Genomic DNA, 21,710 nt, shown 5'->3' with positions numbered 1-21,710 from the left:
GCTCCCTGCGTCAGAAGGTGGCCCTGATTTTCAGGTCCTCTAGGCCACGTTAATGTCATCCATGCATTTCGGCACGATGGCTGTGTTTGTACTTTAAAGGTATCAGGGTCTTTATCCCTGACCGGCGATTCGCTGTAATGTGGCAGGCGGTGACCTAAAGAACATCAGCCAGCTGTCTTGGGGGCAGTTCATTCCTGGGCATGACAGCAGCCCCGGCCAGCCAAAAAGCCCTCGACGCCCCCCCCCCGACCCAGGGCAGGACAGATGTAAGGAAGATAAAATGGGATAAAAACAGAAGAATCACAGTCCATTAGCAGGTTATCGTTTCCCATCCTTTTCTGTTATAGAATCCAAGTAGTCATTTCTGGTTCTGTACTATTTACTTTCTTCACCACCCAAATCCCTGCACACTATTAAAAACAAGAACTCAGTTCATTTGTTCTGATTCAATATATTATACACTCTATCTTTATTTGAACTGCATATACAGTGTAAAGGTGCATCCAAACCAGGACGACCAGGCTGCTAAAGAGCTTCTTCTCACAGGCTGGTAGAATCCCAGTGCCACCTCTCAAGCAGACACATTCCCCCCACATACCTTTAACCTCCTCTCCTACACTGGACACTTTAACACTGGACTCCTTAACACTGGACACACTGCCGACGATCCCTTGAATATATTTATTCAGCTATATATTTTATGCCACACTTGTCATTCTGATATTTGTGGATTTTATGTATTGCTTGTAATGGCTCTGTATAGTCTGGGAAGAACAGACATTTTATTTTGAATTTTGTTTTGCATGCAAATAAAAAAACATGCACTAAAACACAATAAAGATATCTAATCTCATTTAATCTAATCTAATATATGGTTTTATATAGAGTTTACTAAGTTCTGATTTTTATTTCTCTGAGCATCTGTTTTTTTCCTCTTTGTCTCTAAAATTTCTACAGTAGTGCAAACAAAAAAAGAGAGACTGACAATGAGATATTAGTAAGTCATATAAAAAGTTACTGATTCGCCTTTTAGGCTACAGTTTTATGATCAATGGTGGACAGACGGAGAAACAGTTGAGCTCCATACAAATCACTCCAAAATCTCATGAGATCCCTGGAACAGACATGAAATGAGGATTTGCACCCTGAGGTAATCTATTTTTTACATCCACCTGAGTCTCCGGTAAGACTACAGTATATATATAAAAATCTTACGATAAAATACTCATCGCAAATCAAAGCATATCCGTGTTGCCGTGATGTCGTTTTTAGCTAGCAGAAATAGGACGGTACGGTTTTCTCTTTCCTCTGGGATGAACTATTTCTCCTTGCTTTCCATATTCTTAGATTGTCCGCTGCACATATTTCACACAGGAAGAGAAAGTACCAAGAACGGATAAATGAACGGCCATTTACCATCTTGCTGCTTGAATCGATGGAATATGATGACGCTGGAGGCTTTTTCTACTCTTAGATCAAGGTCTTCAGCAAGTCCTTTGCCAAATTTGTGAACCCTGAAAACTTTGTTTTTCAGGCTAGTTCCATAGATGTAATCTTCAAATATATCAATTTTATAAGGGTGATAGATTCCTGCAAAAACAGAGAGGAAAAAAGTAAATTTCCAAATGTAATAAAGCTGTATAAGTTTTAAAAAGTTTAAATATATGCAGAATAGCTACAGTATAAAGTGTAAATTCTTATCTTGATTAAATGTATAACGTAGTAATTCAGCTAAGTATGAATAAAATTCAAAGAATATTACTGTATCTATTTTCTTGTGCTCTATAGGTGTTAGTTTAAGTAGTTTAACTAATTGTGGTTGTGGTTCCCCTCAGCAATTCAACTGCAGGACAATAATTCCATAATTTAAATTTCATTAAAGTTCATTTCATTAAAGTTCATTAAATTTCATTAAAGTTGTGATCAGCAATTTCATGCTCACATCTATCAGCATCAATCAGGACACTTTTCAGTGGATCAGGGTTTAGCCTTTTCATTTCAATAGTCAGCACATACCACGAAATACTGGATTATGATGTGAGAATGTTCTACAGACACAGTGCCATTATATTTTGGAAACATTAATATTTTTGTGGAGAGAGCCTCCTCTTGAAATCCAACACGGCCATTCCTGCCTGGCCATTTGGCCAGATGTCTGCAACTGCTGGTTCTCAGTTTGCACTCCCTGCTGAAGCCTGTGAACTAACATGGCCCAAGGAGACACAGGAGCATGGAAGTTAAGCTGGCGTCTTACCGTTCTTGCTGCCGATGGCCACCCGGGAATCGGACCCGTCAAAGCAGATGCTCCCAATCGCTGAGAGCTCCGCATCAGCCCAGTACAACCGCTGGTTAAAATAATCAACGGCCAGGCCTACAGACACAGTGACAAACAAACCCTTCTCAGCTACCCTTCGGCACTCAGGGTTTATGATGGAGCTGCTTAAAATACAGCAATCAAACAACTTGCAGCCATGAAATCAGCATCGACTGAGGACAAAATGAAATTAAATCATGTCCAATGCAGATCACATGAGGATTCGCAACACTATTTCTTACAGATATTTTGTGAAAATATAACAACCATAAAATATGTAAAATATCAACAATGACTTCTTCACGATGAACTTTCCTTGATACATCCTGCCGTCTCTGTCGATAGAAAATTCTGTCACATCTATGACATGGCAGCACTTAATTCAATTTAAAGGACACAATGCCGATCTTAAATAGTGCTGCTAGTGGGGTGAACATATTCTTCTGTCTCCCAGAGGACATTCTGTAGACTTAATGACAGGCTGTGTCAGTGGTGTTAAATTACTTTGGGGTTTTTTTCCCCACCTTTCTATCTTGCTTCATAAAAACCTCACATCCTTCTGCCCCCCCCACACTAGTCGGTTACCGTTATGGTCAGCATGGGTACCTTTATGGTCAGCATGGGTACCTTTATGGTCAGCATGGGTACCTTTATGGTCAGCATGGGTAAACTTATGGTCAGCATGGGTACCTTTATGGTCAGCATGGGTAAACTTATGGTCAGCATGGGTACCGTTATGGTCAGCATGGGTACCTTTATGGTCAGCATGGGTACCGTTATGGTCAGCATGGGTACCTTTATGGTCAGCATGGGTACCGTTATGGTCAGCATGGGTACCGTTATGGTCAGCATGGGTACCTTTATGGTCAGCATGGGTACCTTTATGGTCAGCATGGGTAAACTTATGGTCAGCATGGGTAAACTTATGGTCAGCATGGGTACCTTTATGGTCAGCATGGGTACCTTTATGGTCAGCATGGGTACCGTTATGGTCAGCATGGGTACCTTTATGGTCAGCATGGGTACCTTTATGGTCAGCATGGGTACCGTTATGGTCAGCATGGGTACCTTTATGGTCAGCATGGGTACCGTTATGGTCAGCATGGGTAAACTTATGGTCAGCATGGGTACCGTTATGGTCAGCATGGGTACCTTTATGGTCAGCATGGGAATCCTGAAAGACTTTTTAAATTCACAAGTGCCTCCTGCTTTCTGGTGGAGGCCCACAGAACGAGTTCTACCAAATTATTAGAGAACTACCCAGCTGATCATTAAATGTTAGCCTGTGAAAATGCATCCACTTAGCCAGAAAAATGAGAAGTCATACATACCTGTTGGCCTGCGAAGGTTCTTCTCCAAAAGGACCCGGCGCATTGAGCCGTCCATGGCTGCCTCCTCAATGTGAGAATGGTCGCCGATCACTGTCCAGTACATCATCCTGTGGAGGACATGAGGCAGAGTGGTTTCCCTGCTGGCAGTGCCGGATGAAGCCCATGAGATGCTATTGCTAAGCTGGCGCCCCCTTTGAATATGACACACAAGGCAGGTATCCATGTTGTCCAATGGGTAGACCATCATTGCCTATTGTTTAGTCTTTCCTGACAAATCTCAGTGTTGAAGATTCCCTTTCAGGTTAGGCTGTGCGATGATGATGAGGCAGACCAATAAATAACGTGCTGAGGCCACTTAGGAATAAGGAAGAAAACATGTTGGGCGAGGGTGTAGATGGTGTTACTGCCATGCTCAGGCTTATGGCTACGGAATCAAGTTTAACCCTCTGGAGTCAATGGCATCGTCGGCAATTGACGTAAATATTTAAGGTTTTAAAATTAGGCTAAATCGGCAAAAAAAGTAAACCATGTCACCTTTCTTTGTTTTACCTGCATTGGGGGCGTGTAGTACCGTTGTCACCCGAAGATCACTATTCACATTCTAAATAGCGGCATTTCCGCATATTCAAATCGCATTCGCATGGCAAGTCGATGAACAACGCAACGGTGAAACGAGATCCAGATACATCCCCATCAGCGCCATAAAAGGGGGGGGGGGGGGTGTGGCCAGGTGTGAATGGCTCATGCATACACATGAGCGCTCCTACATATTCAATGAAAGGAGCCCAGAAATAGTGACATGAGTTAGCTTTTTCTTATTTATTTACCAAACTGAATGTTGCAACTACACCATTTACTCATCTTCATGTAGCCAAGACTTTGGTGACCAGAAATCTGGGATCAAAACAAACTGCCACCATTGCTTACTATGTACTTTTATAATGTTTCTGCAAGTGTTCCAAACGGCATTTTGCAATGTCTCTACTTCACATAAATCTGACATATTTACAAAGTAGGAGTGCATGTGTGTGTGAATGGTGTGTGAGTGTGCCCTGCGATGGGCTGGCCCCCCATCCTGGGTTGTTCCCTGCCTCGTGCTCATTGCTTCTGGGATAGGCTCCGGACCCCCCACGACCCAGTAGGATAAGCGGTTTGGAAAATGGAAGGATGGATGGATATTGAATGAAATGTGTGACCATGCCCCAGTCAGTGAAAATGTATTCCCCACCCCTAGACGCCAGAGGGTTAATGGCTGCTGTTGACAGGAAGGGGAATGTATGCTTTGCGGCATGGATGACATCTCCTTCTTCCTTCTGCCTTAGACCCTGACTACCCTGGAAGGTTCACCACACCAACAGTTATAGGCATAGATGGAAAGCATTCCAGAGCTTGGGAAAACATTCAAACCTCGGAGAGAACCTGACCAGAGGAGGGCTTCTCAGCTTACCGGCAGAGAGCAGGATTAACTGCACCCCCCACTCCCCAGAAACAGCTGTACTTGATGGTGAAGAAAAAGGTATAAAGGTATAAGCAACCAGAGAAATGGATAAATCAACTTCCTAGGCCAGGATGTGCTTTGAGTACTACGTTCCTGTGAATTTAGCTTCAACTGCAAAAAAACAAAAAAAAAAAAACAAAAACAAACAAACAATAAGTAAAGTAACTGAAAAGTGGTCCTTACCCTCGAGTTGGGTTGACAGCAATTGAATAAGGTTCTCCTGCGATGTCCGTTATTAGACGGGTACACTTTGATGCCCCAAGCTGGCCTACATTGATGGAGTACCTCAGCCTTGTCCAATGGGCTGTGTAATAACTGAACCAGTGCATCCTGGAGTGATCTGTCCAGTAGACATTCCCTGTTACCCAGTCAGCCGAGATATCCCTCGGCCTCCGGAAATCTGGACACTGTATGGAACAATCAGACCAGAAGTAGTTAAGCCAGTTCCCCAGCATGCCCGTTGCTTCTCCAATTCCCTAATCCAGCATGCCCCGCAACATGTGCACGTTCATACACAGTCTAGCTTAACATGAACCCAACTGTGCTGAAGTCCCCTTTCATGTTCAAATGATGACTCTGTTAAAGGTTCCACTGCTCACATTCATACAATGAATGAGATGGGATGGTACAGGATTGGCTTTGGGGACACATTGAGTGTTACCAAATGGTGTACAATCTACCAAAATATCTACAGACCCAGACACAGGCATGAGCAATGAAGCAATAAACAAATAAAAGAAAGACCCTATACACATATAAACCAACAAGCAGGTATATCAAGATGCTTCTCTCTCCTGCTGACAATGTGCCGTTATTCTTGCAGGAGAACTCAGGCATCAGTACTGCAACACTCAAACAAATTCTCTGACACTCCCTTCTAGACATAACATAGAAAAACCTGACATGAAAAGTGAACATGAGAGTGAAAAAACGCACCGCAGTCGCAGCATTGCAAACGAGCTCTGAGACTGCAGAAGTGTCATGCATGCTAATTGCGAGTGAAACAACTCTGACTCTGACCACCTGGGAGTCAGGAATTTAGCCTGAGTATTACAGTGAGAAAGACCGCGATAGAAGACATGAAAAGTGACTTAGTAATTAATGAAATGATTATCTGAGCAAAAGGAAACATGCTGCACGTAAGCAAACATAACTACATTCTGACACAATACAACTGGTAACATAACGGTAATACTACTTTAAAACAAAAAAAAAAGACATACTGGTCCTGTTTCTACAGATATTCAGCGTTTATCTCATATACATGTTAAAATATTGTTAAAATGAAAGAAAAAAAAACAAATAAAGTAAAGTTACTTGCTTGGTAACAGAACCCAGTAATGATGACAGAAAAATAGCCATTAAATTTTATGAGGCAGAAGACAAGTTTTCATTTGTGCTATTAAACTGGGTAAATGGAAGAAGAATAATGAATCCAATAGAATAGATGTGAAGTATTCATCAGTATTATATGGATGTGAACGAGAATGAACAACACTGTGGTGAAAGGCTGCAGCCACACATGTATACTAAGATTTATCTATCAATAATTTAGAACTTAATTTGATTTGCAATGGAGGGAAAAATGCGGTTACTTCACACTTGCTTAATCAGACAGATCGTATTCCAAACACAGCAGTTCACAACAGTTCTAGGCTACATGCTCCAACATTTCTTCCAAGATACTTACTATAATTCCACTATTTGATTTAGACTGACTTCTGTTTAGGATGTCTCTGTAAAAAATTCCACCAGGATTAAACTGGGTAGCCCAGATAAACTTGTTTCCATGAAAGAGAGCCGCCATTCCAATGATTCTGGCATTGTCCTCTGTGCGTGCTAGCTGTTTGTGTCCATGGCTCTGGTTAAACGGATACACAAAACCTCGGATTTCAGTGTCATTAGCTATGTAGAGCACTTGATCTTCTGGTCCTGCCCGTTGAGTCATTAAATATGCAAAAAAAATGAAAGGTGTCTAAATTCCATTTCAGGTTTAAGACAACAGTTTTGCAAGATTACACACACAAAACAATTGATCACCACATATATCATTTAGCACAACTAGGTTTATCCAGAAACATTACTTATATAATTGATTTTAAATATTAATAATTCATATAGAAATGCTACAAAATATGACATTTTAATAAACTTTAATAACTTTTACTTTAAAACATTCTTACAACAAGTTTAACTGATCATATAAATTTATTAAGATATCTGTAATTATTAAGAATAACTTCTTAATATGGCAGCACAACAATTAATAACAAGTGGATACACAGCATTAGGATCACTAATGTGTGTTTTCTTATTGTAATGTGTTTTGTGTTTGAAGAGCTATTATGGTAGTGATATATGTTGTTATATGTCGATCCTCTCAATAATATGCTTATCGGTGCTTAACAAATGCATATAAAACCATTTGGTATTTTCTGTGAATGCTGAATGTAGCTAACTTGCATAAAAATACTGTAATATTTTCAATAGTAATGCAAGCATGTAATATGCTTACACTGTGAATGCTTTTGAGAAATTGGGTCTCACTAAAGCATAATAGATAAAGTTGCACTTAATTAAATTGGCTTGGCAGTGAGCCATTTAAACTGTAACTGTAACAAAATGAATGTACAATATGTCCTGTTTTGTTTTCAGTTGTTGGCAAAATGCATTGGTTACCATTCAAAGCACAACAAAAGCAAGGAATACAAATTTTGTCTTTACCTTTCACCATACAGACTCCATTAATTTCTTTAAAATTCCTGTCACAAGTGCACTTGAAAGATCCTTTCGTGTTTGTGCAGTAATGAGAGCATGTTCCGAAGTGAAGACACTCATTGACTTCTGAAAAGCGGAGGAGAGAAGTTGACATTATTGTCAGCCTCTGGTAAAGGGCACTGGGATTTTTTTGTAAGAACACATCCCCTTTGCACCTCTGACTAGCTTAACAGAATCATGCATGTCCGCCCGTGAGCTTTTAGGGACACCAAGCTGAGAGGGAAATCCTGACTTACTGTAGGAATCCTGACGCCCCCCCCCCCCCCCCCCAAGGAAAATGTCAAAAGTTGTGTGCTTGTGTGCTTCCTAGAACAATTTTGATTATAGTTATCTCACTAATTCACAACAACAACATACAACTGTTACTATAATGCTTAGAACGACAAAGCTGACCACATATTTATACATAAAACCACAGTCCAACCTTAATGTCTATGTGTTCATCTCTCAGAATAATCTGCCCGTAGGTTTTGAGCCTGGGTTATGACCTGCCCATAGTGTCCGCAGTAAGTTACTGTCTGTGTATAAGAGATTACTACCTGCCTGTAATATGCTACTATCTGTTCATAATAGGTTACTACCCACCCATAACAGGTCACTAACTACTCTTTCCACATGATATTTCCTCCACTGCGGTAATTTACATCTTTAAGTGATATCAGTATATATTGTTAAAATATGCATCCAAAGATGCGTTTAACTGTCAGGATTTTAAATTCCTTCCTATTTGACACTTAGCTACTTGGTCTTGACTCTTCCATCGGGCTTGAAGGGTCACTCTCCCTCGGTTTTTCCCCATAATCCTCAGTGGTTTCGCTTGTCTGGTCTGTCTGCAGTAAGTGAGATCGCTGCGACCTGGCGCGTGGCTGTACCTTCACACTGCCGATTCCGCGGATTCCTCTGGAAGCCTGGTCTGCACTGACACACTGCATCAGTTTCTGTTTGATTGCAGAGTGCATCACTACCGCACAGACTGACTTTCCCTGTGCAGAGGCCTTCCTCAGGAGCTGCCGAGTGGTGAGAGCAAAACATCAATATACCTCCTCTTCCAACCCTGCTCATTACAACGGTCAACAGTTCTGAACAAAATGACATCAGTGAGCTGAAAGAGGAGTCTTTAGCTACCACACACATAGGAATGTCTGTGATTGACTCTACAAAACAGAAACATTTTGAAACATAATGCATCAGGTGTTTTCGGGATGATGCAATATCTTGAAATGCTTAAAAATCTAACTCAATGGAACACACACCCAAGTGGGGTTCAAAGATACCATCTGGAACAAACTACCCCAGCACTGTGAATGAAACACTTCACCTAAACGGTACAGGGTGGATTGCAGGTTAGTGCTTAGCTTGGAGAAGGGCTTGGAATTTCAAAGGACACAATCACAATTTGGAATGCTTTAAAAGGCTATTACATTTTCGATGATAAAGCACATACTAGCCGGTGAAATCTAGCAAGGGATGTCAGAAAACGGAGCTGGGATCATGGTGGCTAGAAATGGTTCTGAAGAGAACGTCTCTTGGCACCAACACAGGAGGACAGGAACAGCGCTCGAATGGGCTGTCTTGACCGGGCCCTCCTGAGTGGGCTGCCTTGACCGCGCCCTCCTGAGTGGGATGTTCTGATTGGGCACCAGGCCCGACTCACAGGCCTTGCAGTTACGTTCGTCGGAGCCTCCGTCTCCGCAGTCATCAAACAGGTCGCACTGCAGCTCAACAGCAACACAGCGTCCGTTACTGCAGGTGAACTCCGCCTTCCCGCATGGTCGAGGTCGCCCTGCTGTGACACCTACTGGCCAGATTGGAAAAAGCAGTGTGTTGGCAAAGATGAAAAGCAAAGTTCCTCTCATAGATCCCTGGCCCTATTTTTGAATCTACAGAAACAACAGATTTAACCCCTTCCCAGAAATGTGGGTTCAAACCATTTTAGAGCAATTTTGTTATTATCGTCCTGCTTTTGTTATGGAATGACAATATCTAGAGTGCTTTTATGGGCATGTATCACACGGTATAGGTGTGAATGTCTGCTGGACCTGGCGGACACAGTTAAGGTGTGACTTGCCGATGGCCTCTGACAAAGGCATGTCACATCCTCTCTGATGGCCCTCATAATCACCGCCAGCGGCATGGATACACGTGCACGGCTTTCTAACCGTGGTAAACAGAGAGGAAAAGCGAGAAAGATTTCCAGTCTGCTAATGGACGTCGGGAGGGGTATGTGCAAGTAAGCAGTATCTTTGATGTCCTGCGAAGGATGCATTTTAAGTAGCCTTGGTGTGATTAAAGGTAACTGTTTTTCCTTTCACTTCTGAGCTGCTTGTAATGGGCTCAGACATTGTATAAAGGTGCTCAAATATATTTATTTTAAAGAATGTATTTATGCTATAACTACATATAATGGTGTTGTTTAGCACCACTCGAACCACACATTTGCGTGGGGCCCCCTACTGGCCACAAACAATCCTGACTCTAAAGATAAAATGAATCTCGTCGCTTATTTAGACGATACTGAAGCAGCATGATCTGCTAACCAGCTATCCAGCTACGAACGATCTTCTGACATTACATTATTGTTATATAAAATCATGAAGCGACTGCTTCCTAATGGCACCACAAAAAGAAAGTCAAAGATGCAATGTCTCTAGCAGAATGTTTGCCTACGCTGTCCAGTTCCCTCACCACAAACAACGAAAAGCCTGACTTTTTGAGGGTCACCGAATCAAAAAACCCACCCTGTCTACACACCCCCTGCTCCGCAAAAAAACCTTGAATCAGTAAAAACTCAACAGTGGGAGAGGCTTGCCCAGACAAGCTGGTGCTGACTGCGCTCTCCCCCAGCTGGGTCTGCTCACCGCAGTCGTCTTCATCCGAGTTGTCCCCGCAGTCATCAACGCCGTTGCAGACCTGCTCGGGGTGGAGGCACACTCTGTCGTTCCGGCAGCGGTGCGGTCGCGTCGGCGGACATGGTAGCTTTGCTGGGGGGAGAGGCCATGCGGTGACACTGGGAATCTAAGCTAATCGCTGCCAGGTTCACAAACCCACGTGCAGTTAAAGGGATGTGTCTGTGGTTGATTAAAGGGATATGTCTGTCACTGAGAGCTCCAGGTGATGAGGCAGAGAGGCCTGTCAAGGAAGCCGAGAGAGAGAGAGCCCCCCTGCTTCTGGAGGCCTCTCAGAAACCATCCAGGTGAGTGAACGGCACCTCAAAGGATTTTGACAGTGTCTTGAACATAAACTTGAGATTAAAGACAAAAATTATTTCACTTATCAAACGTTTCTGCATTTTCAGATTCAGTCTGTTACAGAACATGACTACTAAAGTTTTTTTTTTTTTAACTACATTTGATCTCACAGGCACTGATTGAAGATGCTGCTCAGAGAAAAGCTCACTTCAGCTTAGAGGAGTCAACCAGACTTCAGTTTACAAAACAATTGATTAGCTTTTAAAGCTAACAATTTAAATCCAAAGAAACATTTAGGATAATAGCAAAGTGGACACAACACATTTTTTATTTATCAAAGATGCTTACAATAATATTTTATATGCCGTAAAATATATGGGAAGAGTCCCTGTCTTAAATGTCCGTTGTGTTGAACATTTGGATTCTCATACTTTAACATGATATTTGTTCATTAGATCTCTGCCCCTTTATACAAATTTCACTCTGTTTTGTTTGCATATTTCAATGAATTTACCATTAAACTCTCCGTTTTCATTTGCTCTCAGGATTTCTGAGCACTATTGTGAGGCACACACAATTCGCACCACTGAATGAAGTCCTCTTTCGATGACTCACATCTATCCCAGCACTCGAAGTTACTGAAGAGCAATATCCCACAGCAACTATCCTCAGGCACCTGGAGAAGCGTGACATCATGTATTGCTTCTTAATTTCTGTGTGTTCTTTAAAGGTGAGAAGAAAAGCTCCTACCACACATGTCAGGATCCTCGTCCGAGTTGTCCCCACAGTCATCCTGGCCGTCGCACACCCACACGTGCAATTTGCACAGCGTGTTGTTGCAAATGAACTCGTCAGCTCGGCAAGAATAACCTCCTGCACAGATTCCCGTGGAGCATAAAAGAAAACAGATACAATTATTCCGAGAAAGTTTCCGCAAATGAGTTTAGCAAGAAACAGGAATTCAAAAGTTCACTGCATGGATAGCAAAAGAAAATAATATAACAGTGAATCTTCATTCATTCCTGTGCCTTTTCACATATCCAATCATGCTCTCCATGAGTACAGAAACATATACAGGTAAGACCAAGCTTGGGGGTCACAGCACAGGGTCAGGCAGCATGCAGGACCACAAGATCTGAGGGTTAAGGGTCTTGCTCTAGAGCTCAGTGGGTCAGATTTTCCAATGACAGGCACAGACACAGAGATGTAACCCACCGAGCCACATACCACCCCAGCACTCCCCATGCCCTGGCATTTGAGGGGGTTAACTCTCTCATAAACATTTAACGTTCTAAGCCATATGTTCTTCCTATGGAGGTTAATTACAGGTGGTGATGGAAAATATCACTGAGGATGTCATACATCAGTTTTGTGCTTTTTAGAGTAATTACTATATGCAGCAATTAGCCAGGAAAATTAAATGACTGCAAAAGAATGAACAGTTCATACTGAGAACAAAAAGACAATGCATCTAAGACACGTCTGTCATTGGCTTCCTCTAGACAGGTCTGACCTATTGGTCCGACAACTGGAAAGCATCTGTCAGAGTTTGATGTAGCTTCACAGTTGCTAACTAGCAGCTGCTCATAACACACCTCTACACCTCTGTTGCTATGGAAACCACCACAACGCAAAGCAAAAAAAAAAAAAGAAAGAAAAGAAAAACAATAAAACAAAAGACAGCGGCAGCTGCACAGCTGTGAACGGCGGGCAGCATTCATCAGAAGCGGGTCTTAATTACGCAGCGCAAACACACCGCGGGCGTGACTCAAACAGTCTAGCCATAGCTACGCTGAGACGCATACGCCTACATTTAGCAAATACTGGCACAACCAACACGCCTTCTCAACTCAGCTTCAAAAGAAAGCAATTTAATCAATTCCAAATCCCGCAGAAAAAAGAAAATGAAGAATACATCCTCGTCACCCTCTTTGCTCTCCACACAGGCGAAGCAAATTCTCCTCGATGTGAATAAAGCAAGCAAGCGGGGTGCGTCATATGTGACGTGTGACACGCCAGGCTCCCTCCAGATCACAGTCTCCCACTCATCCAAGGAATGAAATAATCGCATTGTAAATTAGATGGTTCTTCTTGCTTCTCTCTCCTTTTCTTTCTTAACAATTGGACAATGCTGCCCGTTGAAATTTTCCCACATTGTATAAAAAAAAATGAGATTGGCTCACACCTTTGAAAACTTCACTCGAGCAGATAGTAATTATTATCCTGTTTGGATTGTCATTTCTTCATGGCTGCGGGTTCCTGTATTAGGTTCAGAGTTCAGGCCAGATCCCTATTGAGGTTGGATAGCCCCGACTTGCCGAACTGAAACCTTTTCTACAAAAATAGATACAATACAATAGAATCCTCATGACTGATAGGATTCCTTCAAAAAAACATTTTTTGAATAAAGGCCATTCAGGGAGAGGGGTTATGCCCTAGTGAAATTGTATATCCCAGGAAAAAAATACCCAAAAACATCCTTTTTATATAAATGTAATCCTCAGTGGTGGAAAACAAAATACTGTGACTCAAGCCTAAAAGCCAAGGCTGCTGTTTCTTCAGCGGGACCTCTGCTGTGTTGGATACCTACTGTATAAAGGCACACAATAACTGTAAAAATGGCTGGGATTAGGAGAAAAACTGGGGGAAGAAGCTCAGATTTTCTGCCGATTCTTATCTGCAAGTCTGATAGCACCACAGGCAACAAAATTGCTGTATAATTCATGGGTAACTCTTACATGATGGGATTGCAGGCAATTTTATCTTCAACGTAGCCAAGAGAGACCAAAAGGACAAAACAGTCTATATATCCATTAGAAGCATTACTAAACTCAGCTGATGCGGATTTTCAAATGTAAATGACATATTTAAAAAGAAAACAACAGCCTTCGAAGATAAGCGTCCTGGACACCGAAAGACACGCCACTGCAACAGACAGGACTATTATGTCTCTTTAAGTCATTAGTGGATTTTCACACATATCTGGTAGCGGAAAACCTTCACCAGAATATCCACCCAGATTAGAGCCCTTCTGTATGTGAGTATGCTTTACATCAGCATGTCAAAGCAAATCCAGAGAAACATTAGCACGTCAGCATGGCGCAACGCACCGTGGTGGCAGTCTGCCTCGTCGCTGTGGTCCATGCAGTCGTGCACGTCATCGCACAGCCACCGGCGCGGGATGCAGTGGGCCCGGTTCTTGCACAGGAACTGGTCCTCCTTGCATTCTCGGGTGCAGTCCACCTGCCAACAGGGACAACGGGATACCATCTGACCGACTCAAAGTACCTGTCCCGCTTGTATCGCCCTTCGGCAAATGGAGCAGAAGGGCAGAGAAACAGAGTTGGGGCATGTGACACGCTAGTGAGAGAGGGAGCCAGTGGGAAGGCTTCTGAAGCGCTGGAAACCAAAGTAAATCACCTCACCTTTATTAGAGGACTTTTCATCACTTGGAATAACATTAAAATTTAACACTGCAGAACTGCTGACTGTTATCAGTTGTTAAAGCCCCCAAACAGCTACACTACTAACAGAGCGCAGGTATACTGAACAAAGAAGATGATTTTAATTATACGAAGCCCCTCTGAGATTCGATGGACAAACAATGGCTATCCTCGTTAGAAATTTGACACCGTGCCGAGCCCTCAAATACAACTATAAGCCCGGTCTTTTTTTGTCATTAAGAAAAAATGGAGAAGCTGAGCTGACATAATGAGACTGCAATCATCGCTCAGGGTGATGGAAAATAGGAGCATGGCGATTTTCCTTGGCAGCTAATTGGCTCAGCTTGTGAGCTTTTTTTGTTTTGGATTAGCACCTGTTCCCCATAAAAGACAACAGGAAACTTTTGTTTTCAATGCTACATTGCCTGTCCTTCATCGAGCTTCCTGGGGGGCGAGCCATTGAGGCAATTATTGCAAAATGCCATTGAACTGATGGGGAAGACCACATCAAAAATGATTTTCAATTTCCTCAGTCGGTTTACTCTTGCAGCCACCTTGTAACAATTTAAACACGGTCTATCATTTACAAAGGGGATGTCTCAATCCTTCCTCTAACAATATCACTACCACACACAGTACGAAACCAGTGATATAAATGAAATGTATCATGTAACCCAATGATAAATGTATCTTGATAGAAAGACACCAACAGCAAATAGCCCATGGTCACACCTGCACAATTACACCACGTTTTGTACAGAGCACCGGTTTAATTAGCGTTCCGATCCGAGCCCTTTCAGGTCGCCCGATGCAGGCATTAGATGATTCTACGTGTAACTGTGGCACAGAAAGGACCTTCTGGCCTCAGAGCAGACATACGCACCTCGTCAGAGGCGTCTGGGCAGTCGTCGTGGCCGTCACATCTCAGATGGGCAGAGACACAGCCCCCAATGACGCAGTCATACTCATCCAGTGAACAGGACGGAGTCGCCACTAGAAACGGCCAAAACAATTAGTTATAATGGAAAACAACTTTGACATCTTGTTTAATTGTTTATTAAACAACAACCACGTAATGGGGGAACACATTTACATAATATTAAGCAGATGTACATTTCTGAGACAGCAGAGTCAGCCAGTCCCTGGAACAATTGGGGATTAAGGGACTGGATGAGGGGTCCGACAGTGACATCACTTTGCCAAACTTGGGATCTGAACCGCCAACCTTCCGATCACAGGCACAGTGTGTCCTAACCCTATCATCCGCACACTGCCCCCAAAAGATCCAGTGTCATTAAATGGAATTATCAGGACTGCTCACATTTTGGGCATACATAGGAAGAGAGCAGCGATGTGTGGCTTAGCTGGTTAAGCCTCTGTGCCCATGATCGGAAGATCGCCAGTGTGACCCCTGGTGGCACCAGAATAGTCACATGTCCTCTGGGCCCCTGACCGGGTTGCCAACTCTCACTCATCTGGCGTGACACTCAGCTTTCAGACTCATGCGCACGCAAGAAATCTGATGGCAAATCTATATTATTCAATTATAAACCTATAATTAGTAACATCAGTGCTGGGATAGTTTACAAACACTACAGACTATTTACATGATAATAAAACTGTTACATACATATTAACGCGTGTGCATGCCTGGGCAGACTTGTCTCAAATTGTAAGTCTCACTCCAGCCAGCTGACGAAAGTTGGCAAGGCTGCCTTGAGTGAGGCCGGCCCTTAATGCTCCAAAATGCAGCAGTGTGCTGCATAAATGGCAGACCGGTCCTCAGACACCCAAGCTAAACTCTGAACTGTCTATACAAATATATATACACACACACACACACACTCACGCACACGTGTGTGTGTTTCTGTATGTGCACCTGTGTTTCAATGGAAAGCATGGTGCGGTATGTGAAAAGAAGCATTCCAATGGACCTGTACATGTATTGTACAAACAGCTAGGAAAGCCTTGTGTGGGCGGGCAGGCAGGGGGGGCAGACCACTCATGTGGACTCAGAGCGGCCAGACCTTGCCACACATCAATCCTGAGATGACTTTCAGCTTTGATTCTGCATTCCTTTCAATCATCCATCACAGAGTTTGCCACTAATTCCCGCCTTAGAAGATGGAGCCGTTCAAAGCACTTTGCACTATTCACATTGGGTTTTCACTGAGAACTGTATTGTTTAAAAAAATTAAACCACTTCCTGTAATATTTTCACAGACAGAAGGCCATCTGAAGACAAACATCAGTAGGCTGTGATTTCTGGGTGTGATTACAATGAATTCCTGGGATATGGATATAAACTCAGCAACCACCAAGTACCCACACCGTGACCTTCTGGTTAGTCCAACCCTCCCACCTACTGTGACCTTCTGGTTAGCGCAACACGCCCACCTACCGTGACATTCCGGTTAGCGCAACATGCCCACATACCGTGATATTCTGGTTAGCCCAACATGCCCACCTACCGTGACCTTCTGGTTAGCCCAACACGCCCACCTACCGTGACCTTCTGGTTAGCCCAACACGCCCACCTACCGTGACCTTCTGGTTAGCCCAACACGCCCACCTACCGTGACATTCCGGTTAGCGCAACATGCCCACATACCGTGACATTCCGGTTAGCGCAACATGCCCACATACCGTGATCTTCTGGTTAGCCCAACACGCCCACCTACCGTGACCTTCTGGTTAGCCCAACACGCCCACCTACCGTGACCTTCTGGTTAGCACAACACGCCCACTTACCGTGACCTTCTGGTTAGCCCAACACGCCCACATACCATGACCTTCTGGTTAGCCCAACCTTCCCACCTACTGTGACATTCCGGTTAGCGCAACATGCCCACATACCGTGATCTTCTGGTTAGCCCAACACGCCCACATACCGTGACCTTCTGGTTAGCCCAACACGCCCACCTACCGTGACCTTCTGGTTAGCCCAACACTCCCACATATCGTGACCTTCTGGTTAGCCCAACACGCCCACCTACCGTGACCTTCTGGTTAGCCCAACACAGCCACCTACCGTGACATTCCGGTTAGCGCAACATGCCCACATACCGTGATCTTCTGGTTAGCCCAACACGCCCACCTACCGTGACCTTCTGGTTAGCCCAACACGCCCACCTACCGTGACATTCCGGTTAGCGCAACATGCCCACATACCGTGATCTTCTGGTTAGCCCAACACGCCCACCTACCGTGACCTTCTGGTTAGCCCAACACGCCCACCTACCGTGACCTTCTGGTTAGCCCAACACGCCCACCTACCGTGACCTTCTGTTTAACCCAACACGCCCACCTACCGTGACCTTCTGTTTAGCCCAACACACCCACATACCGTGACCTTCTGGTTAGCCCAACACGCCCACATACCGTGACCTTCTGTTTAGCCCAACACGCCCACATACCGTGACCTTCTGGTTAGCCCAACACGCCCACATAGCATGACCTTCTGGTTAGCCCAACACGCCCACATACCGTGACCTTCTGGTTAGCCCAACACGCCCACATACCGTGACCTTCTGGTTAGCCCAACACGCCCACATACCGTGACCTTCTGTTTAGCCCAACACGCCCACATACCGTGACCTTCTGTTTAGCCCAACACGCCCACATACCGTGACCTTCTGGTTAGCCCAACACGCCCACCTACCGTGACCTTCTGGTTAGCCCAACACGCCCACCTACCGTGACCTTCTGTTTAGCCCAACACGCCCACATACCGTGACCTTCTGGTTAGCCCAACACGCCCACATACCGTGACCTTCTGGTTAGCCCAACACGCCCACATACCGTGACCTTCTGGTTAGCCCAACCCTCCCACCTACCGTGACCTTCTGGTTAGCCCAACACGCCCACATACCATGACCTTCTGGTTAGCCCAACACGCCCACATACCGTGACCTTCTGGTTAGCCCAACCCTCCCACCTACCGTGACCTTCTGTTTAGCCCAACAGTCCCACATATCGTGACCTTCTGGTTAGCCCAACACTCCCACTTCCACAACATAGTGTTTAAAATGCAAGGTCAGAGAGAAGTCAGAAATTCCTTTGATGGTGATGGTTGGTGATGCCTTTTCGTGTCCCTTGCATCTCAATTTAAAACATTATTAAAATGAGACCTGATACACAAATTCCCTTCGAAATGGTAGTAGAATAAACAATTATGATAAATAATTTGTCCCTACAAATCAGCCACTATTTCAGAAAACCCTCCCCTATACTATCAAACTGCAACTGAATTGATGTTTTCTTAAAAATGGTGATTTCTGCAAAAATATTTTAAAAAGTCACCAGTATGACTGGATATGAGATATATGCAGATAACAAAACAGAACACACAAAAACTGTGTTTAAATAAATATCTTAATTTTACTTTATTTATTTATTTTGCGTTTTGAGCTGTGCAATGTCAAGCAAGACATTTTTCTGGGTAGTGGGCATTGGTTCAGATGTTACTGTATATCTCCACTATCAAAACTAAAAGCTGAACACATTTTTAAAATTATTATGCACATTAAATTCCTCCTGGCGTCCTATTCTATTGCAGATCAAAAAAGAGTACAAGTGATGAGCATAACTACAATATTAAAAACATATGTGCAGTCCAATATCTGAAAATTGGGGGTTATCAGGTCAGTTATGCAGAATGCTGAGAACACAGGTTCACACACAGGCTGTGGATGGGCTACAGCTTATATAAATTACTTCAGCAAGGAGGATTTTTCCTTCATGGTTTTCTGGTGCAGTCTGCCCCTCTCTAACCTTCATGGCACTAACGATTGCATTCAGCCTTCCCTCCAGCCCGTTGGGGGTCAAAGCATTTTTTTGTTGAAATTCTGTAAATCTGCTCTCCTTTTATTGTTGTGAGCTGGCATGTTGGGCCCATTCAGCTGAGTATGTTAGACTGACAATCATTTCATTTCTTTGCAACAAGAAGAAATAAAATCTGCCACCCAGGGGTCCACCATCTTTGCGTGAGCCCGCTGGGGGTTGACCGGGCTCTTACCTGTGCTCTGGCAGCTGTTCTCGTCCTCCCCCATCTTGCAGTCCTCCTGCCCATCACACACCCACTTGCGGGGGATGCACAGGCTGTTCAGACACTGGAACTGGTCCTCGGAGCAACGCATCTCGCAGTCCTTCTGTTGGTGGCAAGAGGGCAGCGTTGGTCTCGCTGTGCTCAGTCATGCCCCCTCACCCACACTTATCCCCCACTTCATGTTAAGTAGTAGCAAGTGAAACTTGATGCTAAGTTTCCATATATCCTTATACATTCACCTTCTATTCCATCTCAGGCTGTTCTGACTGGCTACTGTTAAAGGTACATGTAAAATTTTCATGTTTACATTCTTGTAAATCATCTTGCACGTTACGTTATACTAAGTCAGCAAGACAGATCCCTTGTATGTTCAATTTACTTGGCCAATAAAAGTCTTGATCTTGATTCAGATTCTGAAAGTAGACCTGACTCAGAAACAAGTTTCTAATGTCATTTGCAAAATGTCAACATTAATGTCACACAGACTGATACCGCAGTTATTTCCTCCCAGTGTGCAGTTGGATTCACCTGTGTAGCCATGATTAAATGTGTGTGTGTGTGTGTGTGTGTGTGTGTGTGGGGGGGGGGGGGGGGGGAGGGGGGACGACAATGTAAAGGGGTTAGTCTTTAAATAAGATTAATCAAGCCTGCAGTGTGTTGTTATAGCAACAGTAGCAAATGACAGTAGGGAATAAACTGATTATTTAAGGGGTTTTTATTCCCTAATTAAATATTGTTTTATACATTAAGGAAGCGCTGTTTGTCAAGGGGTGATTTCTCATCGGTTTTTCATTGGCTGTGCACTGCTAATTATAACTGTTTTAAGCCCGTACTTAAAGGTAATAATGCTTTTTTTAATGATTAAACATCTTATCAGGGAACTTCAGTAGGCACTGACAAACTCAGTTGATGAAATACTGTACATACATGCATGCATTTTGTACAAAAATTGACATATTTGTAATTCTGCTTTATAATTTCCCCTTTTTCATTTTTATGCAATTTTTTGGAGAGAAAAAAAAATGAACATTGGAAAAAGTGATTTCATGGTAAACCTGAGCGTCGACCATGCTTTTGGTTACGGCCTTCGCAACAACAAATTTTAAGACAAGACAGAACAAAATACCACCAACGACTGGGGGAAATGATCAAAGAGCACTATCGCACATTATCAAAGGCACTGCTATTTAATTCTGGTGCCTGATTATCAACTCCCCCACCCTGAGAACCAGAGGCAGATTGATTAGCTAGCTAGGTGGTGCCCTTTATGATTACACAGATGAGTCTTTCAGGTAGACCCCACAGACAGAGAGGTCAGGCCAGAAGCCTCCCCCTGAGCAGCGCCTCGCTGGCCTGCCACAGCCCACCCTGTGACACAGTTGTGGGTGATACAGTGGCAGCTTTTTGCAACCCAAGAAGAAGCACCAACTGGGGTGAGAAGTATATTTACATTTTATCAAAAACCAATGGCTTAAAACAGCAGAAATGGTAATCATTTATACACATTTTATATACTTAACATGTGAAATATTTCAGCATATGTGAATATTTAATCCTATCCTGACAGTGACTATTCAAAATGATACACAGCAGTGTTAAATACTCTTATAAATCCCGTTGCATCAGTATAACTTTGGTAGAAAGGGTAGCTAACCTCATCCGACTTGTCGGCGCAGTCGTCATCTCCGTCGCAGCGGTATCGCGCCGAGATGCATTCCCCACTGGCACAAGCGAATTCCTTCAAGGTGCATGTCACTGGCCCTGGATTGAGGACAGTTATGAGTCTCACATGATTTCCAGCACAGGACTGTAGCCTGTAGCTGCCACAAGCATTTTCACACATGATGCAAATATGATCGCACGGTACACAATTAGCCTATTTAATTAGCCGTGAAGACTTTAATTTTGACCTAGAAAATCTGTTCCATTGATTTGACTGGGACCGGTACCTGTCACCCAGAACGGAATGTATACCTATGCCCAGGGACCTCACTTGAGGCTCCATCCGCTCCACTGGTGCCTCCAAAAACAGTCTGCTTGCTGGAGGGGGGCTACTACGCCGGCAGGGGATTCTGCTCATTGTCAGTCTGGGCTAACGAACCACGACTGAG

The 21,710-nt window shown here is 43.7% G+C and overlaps 1 protein-coding gene across 10 annotated transcripts in view; it reads right to left on the bottom strand.

Annotated features, from left to right (window-relative positions):
• Window positions 1-21,710, bottom strand: part of LOC125710026 (low-density lipoprotein receptor-related protein 1B-like) — a 339,401-nt gene that overhangs the window by 17,360 nt on the left and 300,331 nt on the right. For 7 of the 10 annotated variants that reach the window (XM_048979177.1, XM_048979181.1, XM_048979183.1 and 4 more), the window contains 14 exons: window positions 21,254-21,360; window positions 19,570-19,702; window positions 15,436-15,545; window positions 14,220-14,352; window positions 11,860-11,982; window positions 10,780-10,902; window positions 9,576-9,719; window positions 8,794-8,928; window positions 7,868-7,987; window positions 6,834-7,075; window positions 5,327-5,550; window positions 3,646-3,752; window positions 2,255-2,371; window positions 1,417-1,590 (listed from right to left, as the gene is read on the bottom strand). In XM_048979177.1, coding sequence (XP_048835134.1) covers window positions 1,417-1,590; window positions 2,255-2,371; window positions 3,646-3,752; window positions 5,327-5,550; window positions 6,834-7,075; window positions 7,868-7,987; window positions 8,794-8,928; window positions 9,576-9,719; window positions 10,780-10,902; window positions 11,860-11,982; window positions 14,220-14,352; window positions 15,436-15,545; window positions 19,570-19,702; window positions 21,254-21,360 — 1,992 coding nt within the window. Of the gene's footprint in view, window positions 1-1,416; window positions 1,591-2,254; window positions 2,372-3,645; window positions 3,753-5,326; window positions 5,551-6,833; window positions 7,076-7,867; window positions 7,988-8,793; window positions 8,929-9,575; window positions 9,720-10,779; window positions 10,903-11,859; window positions 11,983-14,219; window positions 14,353-15,435; window positions 15,546-19,569; window positions 19,703-21,253; window positions 21,361-21,710 lie in introns of those variants that run through there. The other 3 variants (XM_048979178.1, XM_048979180.1, XR_007382901.1) reach the window with 2 other exon arrangements.

Source organism: Brienomyrus brachyistius, chromosome 16 (genome assembly GCF_023856365.1).
Source record: "Brienomyrus brachyistius isolate T26 chromosome 16, BBRACH_0.4, whole genome shotgun sequence".
Taxonomy (NCBI): Eukaryota; Metazoa; Chordata; class Actinopteri; order Osteoglossiformes; family Mormyridae; genus Brienomyrus; species Brienomyrus brachyistius.
The sequence above is the reverse complement of the archived record's forward strand: the minus strand, read 5'-3'. Positions and strand labels throughout refer to the sequence as shown.